This window comes from Antrostomus carolinensis, unplaced genomic scaffold, assembly GCF_000700745.2.
Source record: "Antrostomus carolinensis isolate BGI_N321 unplaced genomic scaffold, ASM70074v2 scaffold7847, whole genome shotgun sequence".
Classification (NCBI taxonomy): Eukaryota; Metazoa; Chordata; class Aves; order Caprimulgiformes; family Caprimulgidae; genus Antrostomus; species Antrostomus carolinensis.
Genome location: NW_010325342.1, coordinates 9372 through 36838, shown reverse-complemented (window position 1 = coordinate 36838; position 27467 = coordinate 9372). Strand labels below are relative to the sequence as shown.

Below are 27467 nucleotides of genomic sequence, written 5' to 3'. Positions count from 1 at the left end.
TGGAACAACAAAATAATTGGACTCTAATTAAGAAATTTCATCCACATTTTTTAGAGGTAATTGTTATCAAGATATTAATTTGAAAGACGTATCTTATTACTGCAGCGTACTAGTAAAGGTTGGATGGATTCTGGAAGGTGCTTCATGCTCTCAAAGCTGAGGATGCTCAGTCCTCCCTCCCAGTACATATGCTTCTTAAGACAAGAAGTCATAAGAGGTAAATAGAATGGTAATGTCTGCACAAAATCCTCACATAAAGTCTCAATAGAATTTTTTTTTTATTCATCTGGACCATCAGGATAATATCTAAACACCTGCCAGGAAAATTTTATTGGGAGTTGCAGTCCCATATATTCTAAGGGCAAGCATCACAAAAATAAAGAATAGTGAATAGTGGAATTAATTCCACTTTACCTTTGCAATTTATACCTAGATTCTCTGATTTGATGGGGTTTAAACTCATCTAAACCTTAGTACTCATGTTTCTCCAGGTGAACTTATTGTTGGAAAAGCAGCAAATATACTTTCTGGGCAAACTATTTTGGAGTTCCTGGCTGCAGAAACCAAATGTCACTTCTTGTGTTTGTACCATCCCAATGCAGTCAGCGGACTTGAGAGCAGCACCTGGAAATACTTCCCTGAGTGAGAGAATCAGGACTTGGCTCTGAGTTTGCTTTTTTGTGTGACTGGAGTCTATCTGTGCACATGTGCAGGCACTGATATTATAATGGTATCCAAGAATGTGACTAACAGCTGAAAATAGGGCATGTGCAATAAATGATAATAATAACAATAAGAATAATAATAACTGTTTCAGTTTACTTGCACATTTTAATTCTGAATTTCAGAAACTAAATTGATACTACAGTCTTGGTAAGATAGTTTCACAGTACTGTGCTGTGAACTACTTAAGTTTGTACAGAGGCAACAGCTACATCTGTCACTAGATTAATTAATTTAGCCAGAAAAAAAAAAAAAAACTACGAAGAAAAAAAACAACCTCAATTTTTAAATCACACTAATTTATCCTCAGGTCTCAAACATAAGCTACGTACTTCAGAGCTGAAGCCAGTCAGTGCTAAGCACTACAAACAAGTCTGTGTTGTACTGTGCCCCAAGGTGACACGACAGTGCGTGTGCCTCTTCCTACAATAAATAACACCCTCAGAGCAAGCTTGTCAGTCGTTTTGGTACTCGTGTTTTAATGTTTCATTTCAATAACCCATTTGAGATTCTAACACATAAAAAGGGAATATTGACATTAAAAAAAAGATTTTTTTTTTTTTTTTTTTTTTAACAACTCTGTAGGCAAGATTTCCTACAGCCTGTCCAGAAGTACAGAGCACTGTTTGGCTGTCTGTGTATATATGTGTGATGACTCCATCTTTCTGTCACTCTATGATGCCTTTTTTAAATATGAAGCATTAATGGCAAACTGATGGTGAGAAGAACAGGGTGAGAAGAAAATGCAAAGTATACATATAGCAACACTATGTAAAGTTTATGCATTCTGAGTACTGGCAGCAAAAAAAATCCAAAGACAAAATTTTCAAGAACATTGCTGGTACCGTGGTTAAAGTTTTTTCTTCTTCTTTTTTAATAACATATTGATGGCCAGAAAGGATAAAAAATATTTACAATATAGGTGTTCTTGAAGATTATTACAGAAAACATGCCTTGTTTTCTGATTCTGATTGTTCTTCTCCAAGGAGTCACCTCATCTTTATTTTTGAAACTTTTGGGTTTTTTTACACAACGTTATTCCCAATGTCTCTAGGAGAAAGTTGAGTAACACAGAAATAATTTGTTCAGATGTATTAATTTATTGTGAATTAAAATAAGCTTGTATGTCTACTAAATGTAAACTTTAAACCGTGTTTATAACACATATACATCATCAGTTTGGCATTTTGTGGTGTGTTAAATGGTATACATATTTTTAAAAGTAGATATTTTTTATATTCAAGTCACTACTAGAAAATATGCAATGACAAAATAAACTTTAAATCAGAGGCAAGCTTGAATAGCTTTGTTATGAGGATGATTTATTTTGATTCTTGCTTCTGATTTCTGAGTTGTCACTGCTGTTGTAGATTTCACCCATGCAACTTTGCACAACTGGCAGTGCTGAATATAAACCAAAGCCATATGTTTATGTCCTTTTGCCAAACGACTACAGCAAATAGTTCTATTATTCCCTTAGGTAACCAACGTGTGCCAAGTATTTCTATTAGTCTGCTTTACCAAGGCTTTAGAGGGCAGAGTCACAGCTTTATGAAATTAAGGGGCAACTACTAGCTTTTTAAATTCAGGGAAAAAAAAATATATAGTCTACCATATGGAAATGCAACTCAACACAAGCTGATGTGTGATCCTACTTTATGGAGGCTCTTTTTCCTGGATTTTTATTTTTGACATTGTTCAATGTCTGGTCACTATTTCTTGGGCTCCTATGTACTGAATATATATATATATACTTTTTTTTTAAGAAAGAAAGTGCCAATATGCAAAGAGAAAAAAAAAATGCTTCGACACCTTGAGATCTTTTACAAATACCACAAAATTTTTATCCTACCCAACTGATATATCGTTAATAAAACTTCACTAAGCATCATAAAAAAACAAAACCACAAATAAGCTATCCCTCACAGACTAAATTTAAGAGGTGCGTTATGAAATACATTCTCAGTCCTAGAGTCCTATAGATTCAAAGATAAGAGTGTTCTTGTCAGTATGCAATGCCAACAGAGTATAGTTCTGAAAGCTGAAAACCAAAAAATTCTAGGTATTTACAAAGATTTATATCTTTTTCAATTGTTCGATATTGTTATACCTGACTGTTGAAGACTGCTGTTCTTAAAACAACAGATGCTATGTAGAAAAAATTAATAGCGCACAAGACACTACACATGAAACCGCATAGTATTCTAGTATTAATATATATAAATATTTTGACTCAAATTATCCCACCTTTATGTGTTTCCAGGTGAAAATATGTGGAGACGCCAAAGGACCAAATTCGTCACTCAGCCCAATATACCTTGCCTGATTTAACAGATAATCCTCACATTCATTCTCTGAAAAAAAACAACAAAACAACAAAAGAAAACCAAAAACCAGCTATACTAATTAAAACATAGATGAAACAGGACACTTCAAATGAAATGGGTAAATAATCCAGATGAATTGCTTACTTGTGCATTTTTTCAAATACATGGTATAGAAACATCAATTATGCTTCTAAAAGACAGAAAGAATAACATTTTTTCTTCTGTTACGATACTTTCTTTATATTGTTAATTCCTTTCCCTGTAGCTTATGAAATAGACCTGCTCTAAGAAAAATTTTTCTTCTTGCATGGACAAAAATCGACAGTTTCTCTATGTAGAAATCTTTAGTCAAATATTTTTACTGCATCAGAACCTCTTTGACAAAGTAGGACAGTTCAGTACCTGATGTGAAATAAATGAGAAGCATTCTAAAATATTTTAATAATAACAGAAAATCCCTCAATTTTTATTTGGTTTGAGTTTTTGGTGGTTTTTTTTTTTTCTGATTTTGAATATCAGAGTTCAAAGTTTGACAGACTGATAGTGTTCTTACCACAAGCAAACTGAAGGAAATTCTTGACATTTCTCCATGCTCAATTTTTATTCCTTTCTGTGAGAAAACTCCCTCTAAATCAACACTAACAGCAAGGGAAGAAGGGCTGCAGAAGTTTATATCTGAGTGTACAATACTGAGGGCCTTGTATTCAGAAGTAATGAATACCCAGATTCTTCAAATACTTAGTTGTAAGCTTTTGCAACCTGGGAAAATCTGTCTGTGAGCAGTAATTATGGGCAGGCTTTATTTTAGCATCACTCCTGTCAGTAGTAACCAAAATATGAAAATTTAATTATCACTTGCAAATTCAGAGGTCCTTTTCAAAGAGTACCCAGATCCAGAATATTCATTCAATGTATTCCAATTACAATAAAGTTTGCAGATAAACTTTTGGAACTCGAAGGTGAAACTATTCATTCAATGATACCTGATAAAGTTTTTTTAGTAAAATTTGAAAAGTTACATTTCTGAAATTGGAAAGGCTCATTCTAAACATCCTCAGGGAAGCTTGAGTTTATTGAGTGACTAGTTTCTGATTGAGTCCCAATAGATAGAATATTAGTTGCATCCCATGAATAACTTTTAAATAAAATAAATAAGCTTTTATCAAATAGCAAAACAGACAACAGATGCAAACTGATAAAGAAGGGGCAAAGCCCAGAATAAAACAGTTCAACACTAAAAAGACTTTTTAAGTGGGTTCCTAGCCAATATGTTGCCAGAAAAAAAGATGTTTATCCTCAAAGGCCTCTTTCCCCATTATTTTATTTCAACATCCATGAAAAAAAAAAAAAATCAATCTTAAAGCTTTCTACCTGCCTCTTCCTCTTTGTTCAAAACACACTAACCTAAAACAAAAAGATGTCTGAGAATAGTTATAATGGTGAACAAAGCTCTTTCTAAAGCTTAAAACTTAAAAGTTTTTTGTCTAAAATCCTATCATGTTATGTATTTATTAAAAATATATTTTTCATTTATTTTCTCAAAGATTGCCAATAAAGAACTAAATCACATAAGGGAGTAGCTGTAAACCCTCTGAGTTCCTTAATGTCAAACTCATTAGCATCCGAATAACCACACAGCAGCACATCATCTGCACAATTGCAATTTTTTACTACTTTTAATAGCGTTTCTCAAAGGGCTCATTTTCAACTTTCTTCAGTGGTTAGTTGGTTCTCTGGGGAAAAGGAGCTTCCTGACGCTCACAGCTTCCACTCAACAACCAGGCCGTTTGCTGTCAGAAGCATCAGCCCTCTGCCCTAACCCCATCTGCTGCCTTTCTCATCCTAAGGGACCCAGAGTCAAGACAGCACAGCTGAGATCCACTTGGAAAAGTGCATAAAGGACAGGAAAATATACAAAACTTTTCACATTTAACTTTACATATTAAGCTAATTGGTTGAAAATCCTTCTTTTAAGAAAAGGAGTCTGGGCTAGGTTAAGGCTGGGGGGGCAGGTGTGAAAATCGCACTGGAAAACTACACGCAACAGTGCCATTTGCTATTTTACTCCCATCTGCCTTGCATGCGACATCATCAGCTATCTTTGTGAAGCCAAGAGTGCTATAACAGGACAAAAGCAAGACTTTCGATAAAGCACAAAACCTGAACCTCTCTTGTATGTTTACTTACAACAGAAGTTATTGGTTTATAGGTTCAAATGTGTTATTTTCTATTTCTTTCATATAACTGGGTGTTGACTGTTATACAGCTGCTTCATGGACGAGTACCCACATTTGAAGATACGATGTTTCATAAAAAGTCTAATACAATGTCATGCATCTGCCATGTTATATACAGGGTATGTAGGATTATGCTGTGTCATGGGATGTGACATACCCCTAATGGAATATAAACCATGTGTCACCCCTGTCCACATTCCAAGAAGCAACTCACATTTCAAAGATAAGTGCTGGGATTGGATACTTCAGGTAGTAAACAAGAGTAACTGCTGATTCTACATTAACATCAAGATCTTATACAGTAAATTATTGATAAACACTTTATTTTAGTAAATTTATGAATTATAAATTCAGCCTCAAGAGCCCAAAAAGAACATGTATCTAGGTTATTGACAACTTTGATAAGATTGTTGTCAGCGGAAATATGGTAGAACTAACTTACTTATGTGTCAACCAAGGTTCTTTGGTGGGATCACTCCCCTTAAGTCCACACATATCTTCATCTGGCCCAATCTATTCGTAGTATGCTTTAACTCATTTGTCCATTTAAGTAAAGAATTAAAAAAGTTTTACAGACAGTAAATTATACCTATACTTCAACTACATATATGTCTGAACAGAATTTTTTAATCCTGAAGCTGAAGTTTGCCTACCTACAAAGAAAACCTACACCCTTTTCAATCAACACCTCAGTTCAACTAGAATAATAAAATTTATAAACCTACAAAGATGGAATAAATGAGTTACTTGATTTGTCAATGTAATGGTTCAATGCTTCACCTGGAACCTTTGCAATTCATTCTTTGGTTTATAGCCATTTCCAGTGCAAAATGATTTTGTACTGACAATTTAAGTGCCATCCTACTGAGATCCATGAGTCATAGCAGGATACTGATGTGAATCACCATTTGGACCCTGATGCTCAACATCAGATGTGTGTGACAAATCCCTTCAAGCAACCATTCTTGTTGACTCATTGTATATGGGTAAAAGTCCACTCATTCAGGTCAGATTACTACAGGGTTCCTCAAGATTTAATAAGAAGAAAAGACATATTCTACAGTTAAAGATTATCTCACCGGAAGTCTGAGACTGTTTTCTCTGTCAGAATTGCAGTGCACAAGGCTGTACTACATCTGTAAAACACATCTAAGAACTTTCTTTGAGCATAATGGATATCGTTTCCAACAGATGAATTTTATTTTCCCTCATTTACCACATCACTAGTTGATATATTGTAAATACGAAAATGAATGAGCACAACAGTTTGTGATTTTTTAACTCAGAATGGATGTAATAGCTAAGGAAACAAGATCCGATGTGCTCACCATTATGATCCCTGAATATTTTTCACATGTCTAATTACAGTAATTTCTCTTTCTCAAGATAAAATAACACAACATACTTTGTGTTTGAGAAAAAAGTACATAAAAGCAAAAGATGCCATTACAAATGAGTGAAGATATATTGAGTTCCTGACTACAGTCAGGTCTTTTTTCTGCACAGGCTTAAGTACATAACTTTACACATTCAATTCTGCACAAATTTATGGGTCACCTCAGTGAGACTCTTAAGCACATGTGTAATGTTCAGCATGTGAGTAAACAAATGAATTTCATTTGGCCTTCTGATGCTTCAATTTAACACCCTCACTGCATTACACATGGGCAGTCTTGAAAATCTGAAGGAGTCTACTTGGAAACATAATTTTTATATAATTTGAGCTTCAGAAAGGAATTTCCTTGGGGCAGAGTACTCATCTTTGCACTTGTTTTATTAAGTGCAGAGTACCCAGGAAACAGTATCACTGCTTCGACTATTGCATTTTCTTTTCCATCTACAAAACTAAAATTTATCTTAATCCTACCTTGAGATGAACAGAAGGTCATGTTACCAGTGCAAGACAGCCTCATAACACAGGCAATTGTCCTTCCAGTACCTGTAAAAACACATCCCTTGCACTCATCCTCTCTTTTAAACACGGAAGTCATTCCAATGCCATGTGCAAGATCATATTTTGCCTAGTAGAAAGTCTAACTTTCACCTGGTTTAAGCAACAAACTATCCCTCAAAGATGCCTGGGGCTTTGCTGTAATTAACATAACCGCATTTAAATGCTATTCATGACGGATAATTCCAACACCTTGTGGAAAAATTAAAAAAAAAGAAAAAAAAAGGTTGCATGCTGTAAACATTATAAACATATTCAAATAAGCTTAACACAATCTGCCATGCTTATTTCTGCCTAGATCATGGACCAGCGAAATGGTTAATGCAAATGGATTTATAATTTGCTTTGGGGGGCCAGTTTCTTCTCCTTATTTATTAGCCCAGCTGATGGGGCAGATTTGATGAGGCACTTCTGGAATAATTGAGTCATCACACAAAGAAGGCTGCTAGCATTCAGAGTGGTTTTATCAGCAGCAAGCAGGCCTGATTACTGACAATTACACTCTGATCCGGTGATGGAGGAGAAAGAGCCAACGAGTGGGAAATGTCCGTGTTTCTATCCAGGAATAATTTCTACATTCATTTTACATGCTAAGTGTTTCCTATCTCTGCATAATAAACTGTAAACAGGAATAGATGGCACAATGTCCCTTAATATTTCCTGGTAATGAAGACACAAATGTACAGTGAGTGCTGATAAATATAGATGAAACATAAGCTATTCTCTGAGTCTGTATTGTTACCTTTAAAATAAATGCATTTTGGTGGTAAAAGCATAATCATAGCTAATGCAAAAAAATGACAGAAGATTGAAGCTGTCCTTGTAACTACATAGAAACTTTGTAAAAGTCCTGTTAATCACTGCTGCTCTAGAGGCTCATAAGCTGAAGGTGATATACTGGAAAGAACATAATTTTGTTTCTCAATAGTCAACCATGAAGGAACTCCTTTGCTTTGACACAGTAAAGGAGAGCAACAGCAGTGACCTCCATTAACACTTCAGGGATAGAGCACATCTCAATGCTAAACTGAAAAACAATGAAGCTCGTCCTAGAAGATATCTTTGCTATGATAAATTTTCATTTCCCTCTCATCAGCCTTAAGATAGTGTTTATAATGAATAATAGAGCTAGACCAGAGATTTCATGAGTTGTATTTAGTAATGTATTATTACCTTTAGGACATTATTTTTTTTAGCAATGAAGATGCTGTAAAATGTCAGTTATTAACAAAATGATGAAAGTAGAACTTTGGAAAAACCTGTTTCTTCCCTGATTCAGGAAAAAAAAAACATGGAAACAGACATACTGAAGAAATGAAATGTGATTTTGTGCTTGTGATGGGCAATTATAGATTTCAGCTGGAAAATGTTAATACCTTAGTCTAGGGAGAGTTCTTCTTTTTTAGAGTTGATCAGGCATGAAACACTGAATAATAAACTTCTGCATGCTTGTTTATTCCTTTTCCTCTTTTTAAACTAATTCATAGCTTCAAAAGAACTAAAAGTTACTCTCTGTTCTCCTGCAGTAACTATGGCAACTATGTTTCATTAAAGTAGCCACTTAACTTCAAGGCTTGTGTTACAATGATATGCATTATTTTGAGTAAAACCACACCATAACAACCTTATGATTTCAGAGCAATTTTAAAAGAAAGTTCAAAGAGCATGCATCATTGACTCTGGAACATAGGGCTTGTTTTCTTTTAAAGCATGTTTACTCTTTTTCAGCCTGGATGACTTTTTCTGCATGGAGCCATCTCTGTTTTGAGGTACTGTGTGTGGGGACTGTTGGTGACTTTAGCAAAGGATGACCATGCTCTGCTCATTGAAGGGGTGCTTAAAAGTTGCAGGATTGAGGGCAGCGGGATATGCCTGAGCACACAGACCAGCATAACTAAGAGCAGTGAAATGGTGGGTTTTTAATTACTCTGTTATAGCCTCCTTCAACATCAGGAAGATTCTGGTCTGGTTCTGGGACTGCTAAATGCCTGGTGTTTAGTCACCACTGTAACAGTCCTTGTACTGTCACATGGTTTCCAGCAAGCTGGTTAGTAATCAATGGGTCTGAAGGACAATTTTATGGGGGTGCTGTTATTGTTGCATTGAACCTCTACAGAAGTGCTGCAGCTGATTAGATGCAGTAAAATGGTCACTTCTCAAAAACTTACAGGCTTAATGTAGGTTACTGTATTCCTTCCCTGTGATTTCTGACTGTTCCAACCAATTTTTTGTAACTGATTTAGTAGCCAGAATTAGGACATTGCAATTCTTATGCTGGACAAAACCCATGGCTAATTAGCTCATTGAACATTCTCTGACATGGAGTCAAAAGGAACAATGAACCTAAAAATACAAACTCTTTTTATGAAAAGAAATATAACTACCATTCTGATATCCTATGCATTCATCCTCCCCTTTCTGAACAACGAGCTCTCTTCATTAAGCATGACAGACATGTCTCAAGAAAGGGAAAGTCACACAAAGGGAAGAAGTGTGCCTTCCCTCAACATGCAAATCACATATGTTCATTAACTTCAAGAGTGCCATGTGAAGTACAGTCTGCCACCATCTAAAAGACTTGTAATGACCCTAAGTGCTAAAGATAATGGGGCTTGGTTGCACTACTGCACTGCCTTGAAGATCCTGGGAACATGCTGCAGAATACAGGAAAAAAACAAACCGAGAACAAAATACTACCTTAAAAACAAACAAAAACATTGACTAATATTTGTCAGATACCAAAACATGCATACAAAATGATCACTGGGACAGACTTCCCATCTGAAAAGGTTTTGCTTAACGAATGTTTGGATCAGGTGGGTGGAGCAAAGAAAAGGGTTTTCAGTCTGTTCAAAGTTATGTTGTCACACCAGGGATAACAATTTAAATTCTCTTTTCAGGGCCTTTTGTGATTCTAGATTGAGGCAAAGGTTATTTCCTAAAATGACACCTGTCTTCTCTCACAGGCATAAACAGAAGGCACCGTGATCGAGTTCATAATTGGAAAAAAAAGGGATTCTAGAACTCTTCTTCTGCCTCTGCCACTGATCTATTCTGTGACCTTCAGCAGGTCTCTTCATCTTTCAGCTAAATGAGGATAACAATGTTGAGTGCTGTGAAGTGCTTTTATGCATTTCTAACCATGTTTTAAGGTAGTGAATATTATTTTCATCCTCATGTGTTCTTCAATTTAATAGCTTGCTCATGCTTTCACTTCCTCTGAAACTCAACCTGGTACTTCAAGAGTATGCTATTACTTGGGATTTCCAAGAAAAAAAATGTTTCCTCTTTCTCTTCAAGCTGTTTTACTAAAGAAAAAGTAAAAAAGAACTAAAAAAGGACAATTCTGAGAAGAATGGGTACCATCTAATCCATGATGAACGGCAAAACAATTTAAAACTCATTTCTGTTCTATTCTCTCTTAACATATTAGTCAATTCACAGATAACTACACTCTTGACATGTCAGATCTTTATCTTAAAGATGCATTTCACTTGTTTTCCTATAAAGAGAAACATTCTCCTAGGAAATATCTTTAACTATTTTGCTTTGAAAGTTTTTGCTGTCAGTGTTGAAGATGTCATTAAGTGGGAGGGGAGGTGTGGGTATGTATATAGATCTCTCTGTATATAAATGTATGTGCATATATATACATATATGTTTTTGGTAACATTAAGTTCAGATACTGTATACTGTACCCAGGAAGCACTGTATGTAATTTAAAGAAACCGAAAAAGAAAAGTTTCTTTCAATATGAGTATACTAGATGTGTGGTAAGAAAATGACCCATTGTACCACTAAACAATTTTGAGTTAAAAATAACACTACAGAAACATACCTTTGTAATATTAATTTATTTGCGATAATAAATATTGGTAAATAACAGTTATCCATTTTTCATCCTATTGCAGCAAATTTTACTTGAACAAGATGAAAAAAAACTTCCCAAGGAGAAATGTCTTACAGACATTATCGCTTTAAATACAGTTTCCCTCCAGGCTGCCTGGTGTAAGCCTGACTCTGTTGAAAACAACCAGAACACTGTAATGGACCTCAATAATACATGTTATTTGCCTGTGGAAGCAGTCACATACACTCAGTATTAATCACACAGGTATACAAAGATACAGTCCTGGCCAGAAGATCTTACAAAGTAAGATGATTAAAAACTATTTTGGATATGACAGCTGCAAATAATAAAGACCAGTTTAGAAATTTCAACAGCGCATTAATGAAATTTTGGTGGTTTAGTTGATAGTTATGTCACTCTTGATAAGTAGATCTGTATCAGATATCTATATGTAATAGGCTGGTTTCTGCTTTGGATTTTACATTAAATCATGGGTTCTGTGTCTTCTATTGGCACCTCAAACACTGAGATGTGTACAGGAAAAAGGGTGGGCTGAGGCGGCTTTTTTGCTCAGGGCACAATCCTTTTTTCATATGTTGTGCTCACCTACCCCAGGAGACAGATTTTTGTTTTCCTTTGAAGAGGTCTGCACCATTTTGCACCAGAACTATGTCCTGATACAAAAAGTAGCTGTGACTTTTAAATAATCAGCCTCACTGCAGGTGCCTGTATGGTAACCAACTATGTTCTACCTTAAATCACTTTGACAATGCATTCTCTGTGCTGCCCATAGATTTGGAGGGTCTCCTCAAATTCAAAGCTGGACTAATATACATGATTAAGAAAAGTCCAGAAGCAGCCAAACAGGTGTGTACTTCTCTCAGAAAAGGCCTTTTTGGATAGAAGATCTTTTGTACACTAGTTCTATACTAGGCCCCATTTAGGGGCCACACCTGAGAAAGAAAGTGAATTATCAATGACATTTTTTTTTAAAGAATCAGTGGTTTAACACTAATTTCTAATCAGATCCTACAGAAAGGAACAGCTCGCATGGCAGCTGTACTTTTCCCAGGGTTAATTACCTTTCACTGCTCTCTACTAATGAGTCAGCTGTTCCTGTCATCACACAACTACGCTGTGTTCATCTGTAGCTCTAGCTGTGGACAAACACAGTAGCTAGAGCCCTGTTTGCATATTGGTGAAGTATGTTGTGCAAAGAAATTGCAAAGCAGTATAAAAAAAAAAACCCACCATAAAACTCCATGTCTCTTTTCATGGAAACAACTGTATTTTTCAAGTCAACACTGTGTTCTCAAGATTAATAAATTAATTGATAAGACTAGAAATATAAGGACATAAAAACTAATAAAAATTCTTTTTTTTTTTCTAATATTGCACAGTAGTTTATATAAGGAAGATTAGATCTGTGTACCTATCTAGCTTGTCTTAGCTGATTGTTGGGTGAGAATGTTTATTTATAGCTTGCTGGACTATGAACTAGAAAACTTCTTTATAAAATATTTTTTTAAGCAGTAGAAGAGAAAATAGTACAAAAATTAATGCACTTAAGGAAAGAGTTTGTATTATTTTTATAGGAAACTCTAATGAGACAATGATTTAAGACTTTCAGTAACCTGCTAATGTTTTTATGTAATTCTACAAGGTAATTCATTAGTAAGTAAATAGAATATATAATTTTTCTAGCTAGAGTGAACAGGGTGTATTCTTTATAGCTGTATAAAATCAAGAGTAATCCTCTTGCATCACATATATGTGTCTTATTTAAAGACTGTAAAAAACTTGGGTGCTATTTGGAAAGGGTAACTTTAATAATAGGGAGGGTACTCACACCTAGCATCCTTTTATTGGAAAGAAAGTAAGGGCTTGGACTCCTCCACAGCATCAGCGAACACTTACATTTAGTCACTAGTAGTAATTCCAGATTTCTTACAGAAGGCTGCGAAGACTACTGCTAAAGATGGGCATTGTGACAGAACTTCCAATGCTCAAGTCCTGTTTGGATCAATAATCAGAAAATCAGATACTATTTGAAGCTGAATTCCTTGCTAGATGTCACATGAGATAACGATACTTGACAATTCTAAGACATGAATATGGTCTTCTGAATATGATGATAGAGGAAGAAACTGAAGCTTTCCAGGTCCAGGTTAACCTTGCAAGAATAGCACCTCAAAATATGATAAATAAATTATCAAACCAAAAGCACCATGGCATTTCAAGAGATCACTTGAATAGTCATTTGGGAAATGAACCACCTCTTTCTCTCAGGCACCTTAAGTTGTGCATGTTGTATTGACAACCTCAGACATTCTGAGCAATAAGAAAATGTGAGCTTTGTGGTTATCATCTTTTAAACAACAGATATTTAATTTTTTGCTCTATTAGAAGCGATTCTCTTGCTTGGTTTTGGAATTTTATGTGAAAGTTCATTACCTGAAGGTGCATTAGCTGATCTTAATGATTCCCAGAAACCTCTGATCACTCGGGTCAGACCAGAGCAAACTGTTATTATGTAATACCCATTTTGTCTGAGATTCTTCCTCTGCTCAAGAGATTGTTGCTTCTTCCCACACAGTGCATCTCACTCATTCTTAATGTTAAAAAAAAAAATCTCAGGACATTCTTCTTCTACTCAAAGGTCTTTACATGCTACTGGCTTGTCTTTTCCTGATTTCTTAAGATGCTTTCTTCATCTACAGGCAGAAAAACCAGAAACATGTCCTCTCCATTTGGTGAATAGGAAAACCTAACCCTTGGACTGAGCTTTACCCTTTCCAGGGATACCGTCTGCTTAACTCAAACTCTGTCAGTAAGAGCTTACTAGTTGTCTATTAGAAGTAGACTTCGTGCTACTTCATGCTACAGTGAAGCAGTTGAAATGCTTGAAGACAGCTTCTCTAAATTAAGCTTGGTTGATGATAGTCCTATTGTGGGGATCACTCTTGGAGGTTCAGGAAAAAAGAAACACACCAAATGGTGTCTTTGAAAAATTTAGGGCCAAAAATAATGAAATCTTCTGTACTGTGTCCAGTTAAAAACTTGTTCTCTTTACTTTTAAAATATCATCAGAATACCCATGTAACTTCTAAATTTAAAAGGCAGGGATCATCATGCAACCACCAATGAATACCAAAACCCCACAAATATATAAGTAAGCCAGCTGTATGACCTGAAGGGTATCCACAATGCTGAACTTGCTTTTTGAAGGCTGGCACTCACTGATTGAAAGCAACTTGCATTTCTGCAATATTATAACATTATTCCCCTGATCACAAAATAGTAGAATATTATTCATGTTAATAACAATAAAAATAAGTGGTATTACTAATGTTGTTGCTATAAATAACATTGGGCCCAAAACATTCAGGGCTGAAGCTATTTATTCTTTCACACTGTTCAAAATGAGTTAGGGATATTTAAGAAGACACATTTTAATGACAGCTACTAAAACATGGATTGTAGGAAAGAAAACTCTGAGAATATCATACGTGAGCAGGTTAAGCTTTTCAGGATAAATGTTAAATCAGCCTAAAAGGTTATGTTTATTGGACTGATGTCAATTTATACCGTAATTAACTTTGCATGTACTCAGTTTTGGGCATGATTTTCATTGACTTTGAGTCTCACCTGTGGAAGTGCTACTGGAGACACATAGCTACTAACCCTTTGTAAAACTCATTGCTACAAAATTAGATCAAGTTGAGTGTAATCTTATAGCTGAGTTTACTACTGTGGCTATCCTCTTCTCAGCAAAAGAGTATGATAATACAAAGGACTGTCAGAGACCTAGCTATGGTTCCTTGCTTCCAAGTGCCGCCCTTGATATAGATTAGGGTAGTGTATAGCCACCTCCTGTTCCATAGGGACCATCCACCATATAAGGGTTAGTACAACTTAATGGAGCTCCATCCAGCTCTGATCCCCAAAGGAATTCTGAGCTACCCAGTTAGAAATGCAATTTAAGCACTTCACCACCATCTGAAGAAACTTTGAGAACCTGTCCCTAGAGTTTTAAAAGATTAAGATTTGTTTTAAGAAAACCACACTTATGTGCTAAAGCCATGGGTATGATAAATAATCCTCTAAAAATCAAAATTTGTATCATCAAATCACTTCAAATATAGAAGAATGTATTAGAAATCTATGCAAAGTATGCACAGTAACTGAAATATTGAAATTAAAGCTTGCTTGCAGTATTTATGATAGCATGAGAAACATTGAATCACTATAATCACCCACAAAAAAAGCACAAAATCATCATTTAATTTATCCTGCTATTGTGTTGAAGTTTAAGAAATAGTCCTGAAAGCCTAAGGAGAGAGAAATCACAGACAAATCTCTAAAAGTGCCTACAGTGTCTCAGTAGTGACCAACAGAAGAAAGAAAATGTGTAGCTGAGTCTGGAAATGGTCTATCAGCAGCATTTAAAAAAATCTAACTGGTTTAATGTAGAAATCTCTACTGTATTTTGAAATAAACTGATATTGTTAAATCTCTAAGACTCATTTCTTCTTGTTTTTTAAGAACTGATTTTGAGAAAAGAAACCCTTTTCTGAAAGGAAATATAATGACTTATAAGAACAAAGAAGGGAATTACTCCCTTTCCTTTTGTAAACATCACGTTTCAGGCGAAAAATTTGGTCCATTGAGCTGCAAAGCATTATTCAGTTTTGGTGTTTTCTCTCCATTAATGTCTGAGCACACACTGCATTTCATCATTGCCTTGTATATGCAAGAGGAAACTTTTGGTCTAAGGTATACCATATTATTCTTATCACTGTTTTGTATGGAATTGTGAGAAATAGTAAGTTTATGTGGAGACAGTATATAAGAAGAAATCGAGTCCAGTTTGCTGGACAGGAAAGACAGGATTCAGCTTCCTAACTTTTCATGCCTGAAATGCAGACATATATTTCTAAGGTAGTAACTGCTGACTTTCCATAGTCCTGGGTAGCTTGTAGGCAGCCTGCAGGCATTTCTACCACTATGTAGATGTGTGATATATCTTACTTATTTCTTCAGGGTGAGATGAATTGCATCCAAGAAATGCCTTTCTTTCCATTGACTCTAAAGAGAATCTGGATGATTGGCTCAGGTCTAGACTCTTCCACTGCACACACAGACATTTCACCAGAAAATTCCTGACTGAGGAAGCTATGGCAAGCGCTAGGAAGCATCTTACATCTTAAATAGCAAGTGCACTATGCATCTCTGAGCTGTATTCTAAAATAAGGATGAAAAATCAAGAGAAATAAAGTAGGCAACCAACCTCCAGGAACAAAGGCAGTGCCAGTTCTTGTAGGAAAGAACTGGCAAACAAAACAAAGCTGATGAACAAATAAAAGAGAGCATTAGTCTGTGGTGTAAATTAAAAAGGAGAGTTAGCCACAGCTTTGATATGAGCAGTGTGGCTTCAGAGTGACAGGAGAATCCAATATCAAGAGGCAGAGAAAGAAAAAGGTCAACATGGTATGGCAAATATTTCCTTATCTAGATATAGAAGAATATATACAATCAAGTTCTAAACACAACAGAGGGAAACTGAACTTTAACAGTTGATATAGACTGAAATATCATCTTTTTAATATTTAGATTGGACAATATTTTATGAAGGAATAAAAGTTTTCCTGATAAGTAAATGTGTCACATGGATTGATGTCTGATAAATGGGAAACATGTCTCATATTGAACTATTATTATCTGATACTGAATACAGTTGTTTTCTTAAGCCTAGATTTGCTTCTTAAGTTTATCTATTTCTTCATTGGTTTATTATGAACTGTCATATACTTGAAAAACCTGATGTCACCAATGACAGTGGTTCTGCATTTAAGTTTGTTTTAACCATAGATAATGCCACAAGCTCTGTTCTGTTGGGTGACTTCTGTTTGGTGCCAAGTTTTAAACCATAAAATTAAAGAAATTAAAATCCAAATTCCTTCTAGCAGCTTTTGCTGGCCTTTGGGAGCCAGCAACAAGAGTCACATTCTCAAAAATGAAAATGTTATTGTGCCTACATTGTCTGCCATAAACATGCCCTTTTTCAGCATGCAAGGTGAGTGTTTAGGCAAGGAATTATTGATGCAACCATTTGCTTGATTTGTGAGTGCCAAGCAGGGCTTTTTCACATGCACTGAGTGAAACCTAGTTAAAAAAATAAATTTGGTGACTTGTTTTCTTTATTTTGTGTATTTACTCCAAAGAAAAAAACTATTGTAAGTAAAATTCACCATATCCAAACAAAAGACTGGCAGCTTAAATAAGTGTATGAACAGGGGGAAGGGAGACTTATTTCCTGAGTTTCAACAGATGTCATACTTAATTGGTTGTGAAATAAACCAGAGCTACACTCGGCCTGTTTCCCTAGTTTCAGCTGTGAAGACACTTTCAAACATGTGCATTTCCCTCCTGCTTGTCATAATGAGGGTGTGGGGTGAGAATCAAACCTCCAAAAGGACTAAAGCAGCATGCATGCTGTATACAGGCCTTCAGATACACTAATTAAACAGAAGTGAGAGTTGCATCTTTTGTTCCTGGTAGATACACATTGATACAGCATTAGGTAAGACAGTTTTGTTGAGGGATGATTGTTTTTGCCTTCTGCTAATATCAGGAAGTCACTGGACTAACCACTTGTCAATGATAGGCTAACATAAATACAGGCATACATTTCTAAAGGACTAGGACAAAGAATGTTAACCACTCATTTTATGCCTTATTGTATGTAACCCTCAAAATTAAAATGCTCTTTTGAGCCTTATGGTAAAACTTTTGAAAGGTGTCTCTCTGTGTATGACTGAGTTAAAAAAAAAAAAAAGAAAAAGAAAAGGGGAAGACTGTTAGTTAAAACATTTCAAATAGGAATGTAATGGGAATTGTGTAAAAAGAAAAATTAAGGCCAAGGTCAAATATGTTTAATTCACCTGTGGCAACCAAACTGAACAATATTTGTTCTTTTAGTTTAGACTTGGAACCCAGATCCCAGGAGTGCTAGGAGAGAGCTTTAATCCCTAGAAAAAATTAAAATTCCCAAAGTGCGTGATGGAAACCAGCATAATCCTTCCTGAAGTCAGAAAAAAAAAAGAAAATACTTTCTTTATTACTAAAACAAGAGCAGTCACCATGATCTTTATTCTTTTAATGTTTTACAGGTCTGACTTTCGGCAGATGACCTCTCTTGTTTGTCCCTACATGTTTTCCAAAATATAAAAGTGAAATAGAGTCCCAAGGGCACTGTACTTGAAAGGTTATGAGAGTTAGAGAATTTTAACCATGCCTGCCAAATCAGCAGATGGCTTGTGATTATAATTATATGCATCAATAAAACGAATAATCTTTACAAAATTTGAATTTCTACTAAAGTAAGGGATTTAGTAAGCAGATGCAACAGAATGCATTTTCTTTAACCCTTTTTGTAGACAGTACTGTTTCTCACAAAAATAATGGGAAAGCTCTCCATAAAGTAGCTTGACCATACACTTGAGCCTTAAATATATGTTTCTTTTGACCAAGTGTCCGTGTTATTTAGAGTGATTTATGTGTTCAGTTACACTTTGTTCACTAAATGTCTAATGCTTATATATAGGATGATTCCCATCAGACCCATACTTCAAAATGGTGTTTAATTTTATAAAATGTTAGAGATACAATGAAAATGTCATGTGTACTCAGTCTCTTCATTTGTATCGCTATAGGAGTTCTTTCTGTTTAGACTTTGGTGAATTTCCATATCTTGTACAGAGGCTTAGTTAACCACATAATTAGAGAAGATAATATTTTTTTCCCCAAATGTGAGAAATTTATTAAAGTTTTTTGTGGAGATATTTTATCACAAGAAATTGAATTATATCTAAAAAATAAATTAACACAAAAACCGCAACCTTAGATTTCTGTGACCACTGTTCTTAGTTTCAGACTTACTTTTGTAACAAGATCTAGATTGTGTATGTTAGATTGTGTCAAACTTCTGCCCAAAGTAGGATAAAATCATACAGTAGAAAAAAATAAACAAAACAAACAACTTCCCCCACACAACTCCCCAGATCAATCTATTTCTGGACTGCATCGCAAAAATGCTGTTTGAAGACATGACGGAAATACCTATACTGACCATAGTCTAATATGGCAAGGAAGAAAATATTTGAGAACAGTAATAAGTATATTTAAAAAAAATTTCTCCATTTGTGGTACTGTAGATGCCTACTTACAGTATTTTAACATTTCTTTTGTTCAAACATTTAAATATAAACTTTTATTTGAAGAAGGTATGTGTGGTTTTTTTTTAACTACCATAGTATCTCTGACGTTAAGAGTGCAAAACATTACTTTGATGTTCATTAAAAAGTGGATTTTTACTTCAGACATGACAGAACCATTACTTTGTATCATGTAAATCCTTCTTAGCATAAGAATTATTTACCTGATAGTCCATAAAGGTGCCTTTGGAGCCATTACTACCATTACTACTTTGTTGCACCAATCTAGCTACTGTACATATGCTCTTCAGTGGGGGCACTGAAGGTGTCAAATTCTTTTCCTGAGATTTAGGGAACTGACCTAGTGATTCTTGCAATCACCTGAGGAAACACTGCTAAGAAGAAATTGAGGTCTCCGATGCTTACATGAAATAATAAGAAAGTTTGAGAAAGTTCAAAAGCATTATTATTTTTTTTTTTTTTTAATCTAATATTTCATGGACCAGAGTTCAAATACTGGTCATTAAATGAAGAACAAGCTCCTTTTAACCAAAGTTACATAATGAAGGGAAAAGTTCACATATGAAGTCAAACCTGAAAAATGAGCTAGCAAATGTTATCCGAATCTATTAAGCAAATCAATAAACTCATCTTCAAAACACTTACACACCTGCTTTACTGTATTGAAGTGAGCCATCGACCTCATCTCACTGGAATCACTCATGCGTAGAAAAGCTTTTGTGTTCACCTACCCAGGAAGGTAAACCCCGTTTTCATTATAAAGTAACTTTTACTGTTAGATTATCATCTTTTTTTAATGAGAAATCTGTCATTTAGAAAGACAAAAGTTGCTAGTATCGTTAGAAGTCTTCCACTAGCATAAATGAGAGCAATTCTCCTCCAAAGAGATTTTATACAAGTACTAAAAAAAGTTAAGGGAGAGACAATCTTTTTTATCACTAATTAAACAGTATCTTTAGTCTGAAGTGATTCAAGATAATTAAAATTCAGAAACACTGATTCTGCTTATGTAGTTTTTAATAATCCACAACTATGCGCACATAAACTAAAAGTGACCTAGTCCCAGTTATATATGTGTACTTCCAAAATTAATAAGTAACATAACACAGAGATTTTCATATAGATGCTCCAAATACATAGGGATGTAGTACATAAAGTTTACTCTGCATTTAATTCACTGTGTTTTATTTTGGAGTGACAGAGGAAGGCCTTCGGGAGGATTGCCTGTGACTGACCTTTGAAATACTTGCTTATCAAAAATATCAGATATTTTGGGATTTCTGACTTAGAAAATTAAAAGCATGTAAAAAAACGGAATTAGAATTATTCAGATCAACTCTGTGATGCCATAAAGTTTTTCAGATCCATGTGCACAGCTGATACTTGCATCCCCTAGAACTGAGCACAAAGATATGTGCAAAGGCCTCATATGGGATTGTGAGGTCCAAAAAGTATGTTGAAAAGTGGTTTCTAAAAATCTGGTGTGTTACATAGTTTATCAGGGAGATCAGATGAACAACATTTATTGTCAGAAATAAAATTTGCCTTTTCTCTTGGGTGTACCAAAGAAATGACAGACAGAAGAAAAAATAACGAAGCTACGAAAAACTACTGAAACTTACTGTGGCTCAACCTGTCGGATTACAGCAGCAGTATGATTTTTGTAGCACTGCTACATGTGTATTACCCCTATGAAATCACTCTCTACTTTTAATAGGACAAAGGACAGATGAACTTATTCTTTAATGTAGTGAATACTGAAATATCAAATACCCTTTACTCTCATTCACATAGGTATGGAAATAGCATGATGACTCTGTGATAGCGATGTGCTCATTTTTAAAAGCTGTAGTGATGCACCTGAACATAAAATATCCTCAAATTTTACTTATTAAAATGAACCAAAAACTTACTATCTATTAACAAAGTTCAAAGCAAAACTGTGTCTTAACATTGTAGCTTACTAAATCTCTGCTGATCTAGCAATTAGGTATGAATTATAGGACTTAGCTGAGAAAGGAAGCTTGTTTTATGATGCCTGCTTATCTCATATTTTCTGAAGTAACATAACAAAAACATATTTCTGAGATATACACAACTTAAAAATATGGCAAATAAAATTAAATACAAAATTTTACTCAAGTTTTTTACTTCCTCATTAAATTTTCTAAGTTGTAAAAATTGGGAAATGCAGAAGCAGACATAAGTTACTTATAGTTTCAATAAACTGGGATACTATATAGGAGAACATAGTTTTTACATAAGTACACTTTTTATATAAGGATGAGGATTTATATATACATGAGGATTCATATTTATGGATTCACATGCACATCTTAGCAAGGAGTCTCCAAATGCATATGTTAAAATACCATATTTTGTCTTAGTTTCTATAAGCTGTGATGATACTATTGTCCATGCAGTAAAAAAAATGTCCCTGGGTAAGCAATCTATCATAGTAAATTGACTTCTGTGACCTATGAAGAGTTTTAAGTGAACAAGTTAACCTGACAAGTCTAAATACACATATATTAAGAAGTGTCTTCCCAAATTAAATAACTCTTCCAAAATAAATTTAAAAAAAAACCCGAACAAAAAACCAAACAAAAACCCCTGTAATGCAGGCTGATGTGTAAACCTCATTTCTTTAACTGTCTATATTTGAGAAAACATTCTTAAAACATATGGTTTTCAGTGATTGGAGGTGGGGAAGCATTACTTAGTTCATACAGGCATTTTGCAATAATATCATGTTTTGAACTAACATCCCCTGAGCCTCCAAAGTGCAAAGCAGGCACAAACATTTTAGCAATGCAAACAAGACTTTCTGGCAACTTCCTGTTGCCATTTTTCAGCAAAATAAAGGGTCCTGAAATACTAAACTGAAACACTGATATAAAATATTTTTCATATAGCAGGCACCTGCTATTCGAAAATATCAGCTGAATATTTTGCTGCTGTGCAAAGAATATAGGTAATGACTATGTAACTGTTTAACAGTAATCAATTCTTTAACTTCAGCTCATGGAAAAGACAACACTGAGAGAAAAAATAATGTAACAATCTCTTTTAAAAAGCACTCCAAAATTATAGTAGCAACTTCATTACTATCTGCATAGTTGTAAAAACTGTACGAGGTATTTAGGGGTGTAAGTAGCTGGCTAGTGGATTGAACTGTGTATTCATATATGTAACAGATTTTCTGCAGATTTTTACAGAGAAGTAAAAAGAAACTTTCTGTCTGTAAAGTTCATCAGACATTATTGTATATCTGAGACAGTGTTTATTGTGTGGCAGTTCTTACAAAGAATATTTCTTTCATTAAACTATAATTACAATATCCAGTTCACAAAATACACTGTTTCACCTTACTTTTGGAAATCCAGAAACTTTCGTAAGCTGGCACATCAGACAGAGAGAGAAAAAGAAACAAACAAACAAGAAGCAAACCCAACCTTGATTCCAGAGACATTTTTCTCCCCTTCATGAAGTGACAGGGGGAAAAAAAAATCCCTTCATTATGACCTACTTGTCTAGAAACGGACTTTCAACCCCATGGTTAGGCTAAGATTTGCTCTACTTTCTCCCTAGGGCATAATTGTCAGACTGACTTACCGTGTGCCTTTTAGCCTTTGTTCTGCCTCTCACGCTGACATCAGGGAAGCAGTGATGTAGAATAAAGCAGGGGTGGGCTAGGTTAGTCCACTGTTTGTGTCGTTGTGTGGTGTGCAGGGACACTCTGTGATACTCTAGTGAGCTGCTAAGCTTTTTTTGTAGGCTTTGTGTCATTTACTTAACGACCAATCTCATTAGCTGCCAGGGTACAATGGGCTGATGCATTTTCTATGTACATACTCCACACAGTGACCCTCAAGGTTGCCGAAGGTCTATTTAATCAGTCAAAATGCTGAATATATTTGCAGTAAATCACTAAAAAAAAAATACAGGACCACAGAGGTATCTCATGAGGGTTTACTCTTTCCTGAGAGTTATTTGCAGGTAATAAAGTAACAGGAGATGTAGGCAAAAGCAAGGGCAAAGAAGGGAAAAGGGCACTCACTAGGTTTGCACTGGTCACCTTTAATTTAGGGAATCTTGGGGGCCCTGCATATCGCTGTGTCTCTTCTTGTTAATTTCTCCATGCAGGTCATGCTTCAGTGTAATCATGTTATCACAATTAAACCCCTTTAAGTAAGAAAAAAAAGCACTAACAAAATACACAGCCTTTTGCACACTGGGGAGGGTATATGTGCATATGTGTGGGGGGGTGATATTTATTTATTAACTTCCTTACCATAGGCAACCTCAGGGCTGGTGTCTTTGCATTTCTAACCTCTCGTCAGTTAAAAGGTAAAACCCTTTTAACTCTTATGAAAAATGAAATGCTGAAAAGCCCTATGAATCACGACAGCTGTCCATAAGTAACAGGGAGAGTTCTATTGTCCAACTTGTCCCTGGATAAAATGAATACTTTACAGCAGAGGCTGTTCAGCTTGGCTAAAGAGTATGGGGAGAAGGGGAGGAGGTCACTGGAGATTTCGCACACTAATTTAATCTGGGAAAAGGACAGGCACTGCATCTCACTTGAACAGACTGGCGGCAATCTGGGCTCCCACAGAACTATCTCCTTTTGCCTGTGCTCTATTTATTCCTTATCTCTGTTTACCAACCGCTAGGTCCCTTTCATTCACACCACGAGGCCGTTCTCCTACTATCTGTCAGCAGCTGACACTGTGGAAGAGCCTCAAAGGCAAAAAAAAAGGGATCAAAACTAAACCAAAGCTGTATAAACAATGCAACAGTAGAAGTAAATGCATAAATCCTAATTCTTAACCCAACCCACAGGGTGCGAACAGAACCTTTATAGTAAATCCAGCAAACCCACCACAGCGAGCTATGGGCTACAGAGGAAACAGGAAAAGCCAAATATCATTAATGAAATCACCACCTCAAGCAGAACATTGAAAATAGGCATTGGCAGATATTTAATTGGTTTCAGGATAACAGGTTCATCAGTCTTGAGTATCCCTCAGCAAGTAATGAGAGGCACGTTTACCTGTGTGCCTGGTATAAGGTGAATAAAAGCCCTTGCCACTTGACCATCTCAGGGTTCAAAAGCCTTAGATAACTTTACACTCACTGCTTGTGATTCAAATTAAAAGAAGTAGAGGCAACTACTTTAAGAAAAAAAGAAACAACTAACTGTATCTGGAGGTTGTGATACTTTGGACAACTTTATATCTACAACTTAAATGTCAATTTATTATTGAAACATTTGTCCAATTAATTTTGCTTTTGAAATTCTGGATATTTGAATATTGCCATTTCTCAGTCCTTAACTTACATTTTTCCTTCTTACTCTTGTACAAGTTTTTAGCACTTATGAAAAAAGAATACGTGAAGACAGTAAAGAAAAGATTAAGCTTGTGACTCTAATAGAAAAGTAAATGAAAGTAGTAAACTCTTTGCATTTGACATTCTGGTTTTGGACTACAACAGTGACTCAATGGTGAATAAGATTATTTTATAATTTTAATGGTGCTTTATTCGTATTCTTAAACCGACTTAATAGGAAAGAAGTTGTAAATATGCATATAAAGACAGCAATATTGTTTCAGTGAAACATTCCAGCTTTTTAAACCTACGTAATCTGTAACTCCCAAAGTAGGGATGTTCCTCCGGAAAGAGGAGTTATGCTTTCATTGTTCTCAAGTTTTTGAGACATAAAAACACTGGTTAACAGAATATACTCAATGTATTGTCAACTATCTGATCAAGATCATTATAACAATAACAATAACAAAGAAAATGTTCCTCATTATCAAAGATGATCAACTGGACCTAATTTCAGTTTTGATTTCCACCTATGTGCATTATGAGCAATGAAGTCTTTACTACTTGGATCCTTTTTTCCAAATGAATTAATGAATTAAATTTATCCTTTCACCAGCTGCTAGGCAGCAGATGGAACCATTTCTGAAGCCTTGTTGAATTCAATCCATAAAACTCATTTCCTAGGATTAGCAGTCCAAAGTTTCTTTTAATGTTTATATACCGCTTGGGATTTTGAATTTCATGATGTTAAACTTTCAATTTAACTATTTTTTTTCATTTCATATCAAACAAATATGATCGTTTGGATTTCTATAGCTTTGTAACCACACATTTCAGGTCACATAAGGACAAGAATTCGTTTCAAAAGCAATCAAGTAATACAAGATTGGGATCTGGGTTTTTTTTGTTTGTTTGTTTTGTTTACATTACAACACTACCATAGAAACCATTTGTGTTATACTCAAAGATTAATTTAGACTGGAAAAGTTTTGTTGTCTGTAACTTTGACAAAAACCTTTGCATTGAAAAAATATGTTTAATAAGTAATTTGTGAAAGTTATTGTGATCTAAGTATATATTTGCTATTCACAGAAACATGACTTTCTCCTGAAATGTTTCTCATGCACATATTTTTTCATAGTTAACTTCAATATAAGGTTTATAAAGTTGGGGTTTTTTTTGTTTGGGTTGGTTTTATGTTTGTTTTTTGTTTGGGGGGGGAGGGTGGGGAGTAAGAAATGGGGGCGGTTTTGTGATCACTTCAGTAAAAAAAAAAAATCTGTACAGTAAGAGGAAAGACTAACCAGCTGCAGTACCCTGGACAGCTCCTTTTCTTTCATTTTCAATTTTCTTACCTCTGCTACACACCTCTGAAACAATAACCAGAGATCAGGGGACTTTAACTGTAATTTCATTCACAAAAGTACCTATTTATAGATCTTTGGATGAATTAATTATAATTTAACACAACTTTCTACTTATTGGAAATCTAAAAAGAGCAAAACAAAAATGTGACTTCTTCCACTCAGCTTTCAAAGACATATTATATTAAAAGTCCTAAGAATAAAAGCTCATGATGTCAAAGTCTTCCTGTTATTTAACAAAGTAAATAAAACAAACAAAAAAAAAAGTGATGCGTTGTTCTGTATAACAGTGATTTCCGCTAATTTGGCACAAGAAATCTATATTAATCTAATAATGCAGTAAGCCAAGAAGGCCACATAATAATAATTACCATTGAGTAATTGAATATTTAGAAGGAGGAGGAAAAAAGGAAGACTGGTAATCTTAGCCTGCAGGCATGAAAGTACTATAATACGCAAATGATATTTACAAGTTAAAATAAAATGCTCCAAACTGGGAAGTTAAGAGGTAAAGCCTATATTTAGAAATTTCTCATTCTGAATCTGGATTAACTGTTATCCACCTTATAGCAGAAATATATTATTGTCTCAGAGAAAGCTTTCATCACAAATGCTGTAATTTTCCCTAAGAATTACAAAACAATTGCACAGCCAAACCAAAGAAGACACATCTACGCAATTAACTTAACTAATTTAATTGACAAAAGAGATAATAAATGGTTGGTTTGAATACCAAAAAGATCTTTAACTGACAAAGTTCACCCCATACAGTTTAAGGATAAAATCTGGGACTCATGCTTTTATAATCTATTAAATGAAATATTCACAGCACCTTGCAGAAGATTGTCTTGCTATTTACATATGAAGGAAGACAAACATCTGAACTAAGTGTTTTGTTAAAGACAAAAGAAAGTCAGAGAGTTAGAGAGAGCTTTGCTGATCAGAGTGTTAAACAGACTTTCTCTAGCATCAAATGCTATTTCATAAAAATCATCCTCCTGCAAAATGTTGTCCCAGAAGGTCCGTTTCATTCTTCAACCTTGCCTGATATTACTGTCATTTAACTTTCTAAAGATTTTCCTGACACAGACATTCATTCTAAAGTACAGTATTCGCTTTTTTAATCAGAAGCTCTCAGTTCACTCTCCGAATCCCAAATAATTTAAAGCACAGAAATGTCACATTTTGAAAGACCCCTTTTCACTTAGAGTAATACTATTAAATATATTCATTAAAAATTTTCATTTCAAAAACATTACTCATTATTTTAAAGCATTCTAAAAGATCATGAGAAAGCTCTTTGGTGCGTAATACATAACTGCAAGTGAATATGCACCTATCAAACAGTTCCTACAAATACACTGATCCCACTCTCTCCCTCTCCTGTCTTGTTTTTTTTCCCACCTCTTTTTTTTCAATGGCAGTATTTAAGTTCAGTAACTTT

The 27467-nt window shown here is 34.9% G+C and overlaps 1 protein-coding gene across 2 annotated transcripts in view; it reads right to left on the bottom strand.

Annotated features, from left to right (window-relative positions):
- The window catches only part of ST18 (ST18 C2H2C-type zinc finger transcription factor), a 95480-nt gene extending 72366 nt beyond the window's left edge, over nt 1-23114 (bottom strand). Inside the window, exon 1 of one of the 2 annotated variants that reach the window (XM_029085754.1) lies at nt 22941-23114. In XM_029085754.1, the coding sequence (XP_028941587.1) occupies nt 22941-23114 (174 nt within the window). Of the gene's footprint in view, nt 1-2970; nt 3070-22940 lie in introns of those variants that run through there. The other variant, XM_010171171.2, reaches the window with a different exon arrangement.
- Between the last annotated feature and the right edge of the window lie 4353 nt (nt 23115-27467).